This window comes from Eptatretus burgeri, chromosome 1, assembly GCF_056783735.1.
Source record: "Eptatretus burgeri isolate ZD-2024b chromosome 1, Ebu_testis_v1, whole genome shotgun sequence".
Lineage (NCBI taxonomy): Eukaryota > Metazoa > Chordata > Myxini > Myxiniformes > Myxinidae > Eptatretus > Eptatretus burgeri.
This window is the reverse complement of record NC_140961.1, coordinates 135,599,438-135,601,937: the sequence shown is the minus strand read 5'-3', so window position 1 is coordinate 135,601,937 and position 2,500 is coordinate 135,599,438. Positions and strand designations below refer to the sequence as shown.

The 2,500-nt window shown below is 38.3% G+C and overlaps 1 protein-coding gene across 4 annotated transcripts in view; it reads right to left on the bottom strand.

The window, feature by feature from the left end:
• Positions 1 to 1,035: 1,035 nt before the first annotated feature.
• LOC147035503 (formin-binding protein 1-like) overlaps positions 1,036 to 2,500 on the bottom strand; it is a 103,987-nt gene continuing 102,522 nt past the window's right edge. For all 4 annotated transcript variants that reach the window (XM_085899508.1, XM_085899499.1, XM_085899515.1 and 1 more), the window contains one exon: positions 1,036 to 2,210. In XM_085899508.1, coding sequence (XP_085755634.1) covers positions 2,032 to 2,210 — 179 coding nt within the window. In that variant the 3' untranslated portion in view covers positions 1,036 to 2,031. The remainder of the gene's footprint in view (positions 2,211 to 2,500) is intronic.

Genomic DNA, 2,500 nt, shown 5'->3' with positions numbered 1-2,500 from the left:
AGATTAAAAAAAAAAAAAAAAAAAAAAAAAAAAGTTACATGATTGGATGAAAAATGCAGCTGGTATTCCAAAAAGTCAGTTTTCTGTCGGCATGGGTTACAGGGTGTTTCATGTACTTGGAATAAGTCGTCAGCCTCACTTTGCTTCAGCCAAGGACTTTGTTCTAAAACTGGTAGCAAAATAAAGTGGTAGCAAAATAACTGTTCATCTCCAAGTTAGCGCAAGTGGGATGGCCTGGAGAGTTGTGTACTTGCCTCTGAGCTGTCTAACCTGGGATTGAATCCGAGCCTTGCTATTAGCTATCATCTTGGTGTTTTGCATGCAGGGCAATTCATCAGTGTGTGTACTGTCTGCCATATAGACATTAAACTAGGTCTGCTACCATTGGTTGGTGGACATTAGGGATTTTACGGTGCCTTCCCCAAAGAGAAGGGGAGTTATCACTGGAAGCCACAACAAGTTACTGCTCTAACCTATGCATCAGCCAACTCTCAGCAATGACTGCTGATGTGTATCATATCTACATATAAAATGACGACTTCCAAGATATTTGGGAGAATTTCATCACAAAAAGAATCAAATTCCATTGTATTTTGGTTTGTCTACTCAGTGTCTGCATTATTTTAAAGGGAACATTAAGGTAATCTACATATTTTGGAAATAAATAAACCGAGAAAGGGTAGAGGTGCTTGAGAGGTGGTAAGGAGGATACTTGAAGCAAAGAGGCCTAGTTTTCACCATTTTTGCATTCATAACATATAAACCACAACTGAAGCTGCACTCAGGGAGTTATCTCTCAATGGTTGAAAGGGTTGACCTTACAGTTTGGCACCATGGGCAAATTGCTGGACATTCATCTCAAGTATACCTTCAATTTTTGCACCAGTATTGAAGTCAGAAATATCACAATTAAGTGAAGATCTCACGTTTGAGTATGAAGAAGTCTCAATAGTCTCAGGAATGTTTTCAATAATCAAATGGCAATACAAAGCTGCACATACAATGATACTCTGCCAGAGAATGCAACTCATCTCATCAAAAGGAAACAGACTGGCCTTTTATTGTGCATCAGAATTTGTCTTTTTGGTAGAATTTGTCAATAAGGCAAGAGATAAACATCGATTGCACCAACAGTCATACACAAGCAGTTGGAAAGACAGCACTTATGCAAGATTAACCGTCGAGCAGACGGAACATTTCACACAAAAAATGCCAAGCAGGATTCATGGATTAGAAATTACAATGTGTAATTGTAATTTCGATTATCATTGTCAATTATAATGCTGTCTAATAGCTTCTACGATTTGGTCATGTAAATGACCAGAGGTTAAAAAATTGTTTGTAAGATTATCTGACAATTCATTCAACAATTTGAATAAATGGGAGAGACATCTATTAAAGTTGTCTATTAAAATCTAAATTTTTAAAGATGGCACTGAGTCTGCTTGAAATTAAAACTGACATTGTAAAAAGAGGGGGGGGGGTTAAGGTAAGCACAGGGGTCAGAAATAAAAACCGAGTTCACCAACTTCAGCGTTTCCTTGAAATTACACCAATTGCACAAAAACCTTTACCTACATCAAGAGAGAGAGATAGAGAGAGAGAGAGAGATACAGCAAGATGCCACCAATACATTTTGCGAGAAGGAGAAGGAGTATGCACACCTGCAACTATCCTTCCATATAACCTCAGCTTTGCTCTGTACTGTGGTGATCTGTACTGTACTGTACTGTGCAAACATTATCGCTGCCATGGAAGCAAGCGTGTTGTGTTATACAACACTAATAGTTGACAAAGAACTCATGGCTCTGGACCAAGCCAGGACAATCAACACAAGATCAAGATCTTAAAACAAACTGCAGGTGGCGATGTCACGTAGCAGGTATTTTCAGGTAGAAATGCTAAAAGAGGCAATTTGGCACTTTGTGATGAGTCGCTTTGTATAATATATACATATATCAATCAAAGGTGGACTACTCACGTGGCAAGGCATATTTGAACAGGTTATTTAAGAAAAAGTTTTCACATCAATCATATGTAAGTGACTGCAGGTTCAGCATCTGTTTGCTGGGGAAGAAGTTCGAGGTATGAAGTTGGAACATAGCCCTGCTCTTCACCTCTGCTCACACATGTCCAACCATCGCCAGAGTCCGCATTCAGCAAAATGAAACACTCACCCTCCTTCATGGATAGAGAGTCAGATGCTTCTCCTGGAATGTAAATGGGAAGCAATAATGGACTTGGACAATGACAATATACCGCAGCATACGAGAAAAAAAAATTTAACAAAAATGTAAAAAAACACAGAAGGATGAAATAAAACCAAACAACCAAACAAGATAGGAATAACACCACATTATGATTCCACAATATGACACCACAATCCTCTTATGAATTACCATCACAATATCTTTTGACATTTTACTTTTGTTGTGGAATTGTAATGGAACAACATCAAAATACGTTGTGATGGTAATTCATGGGGATTGTGGTGTTGTGT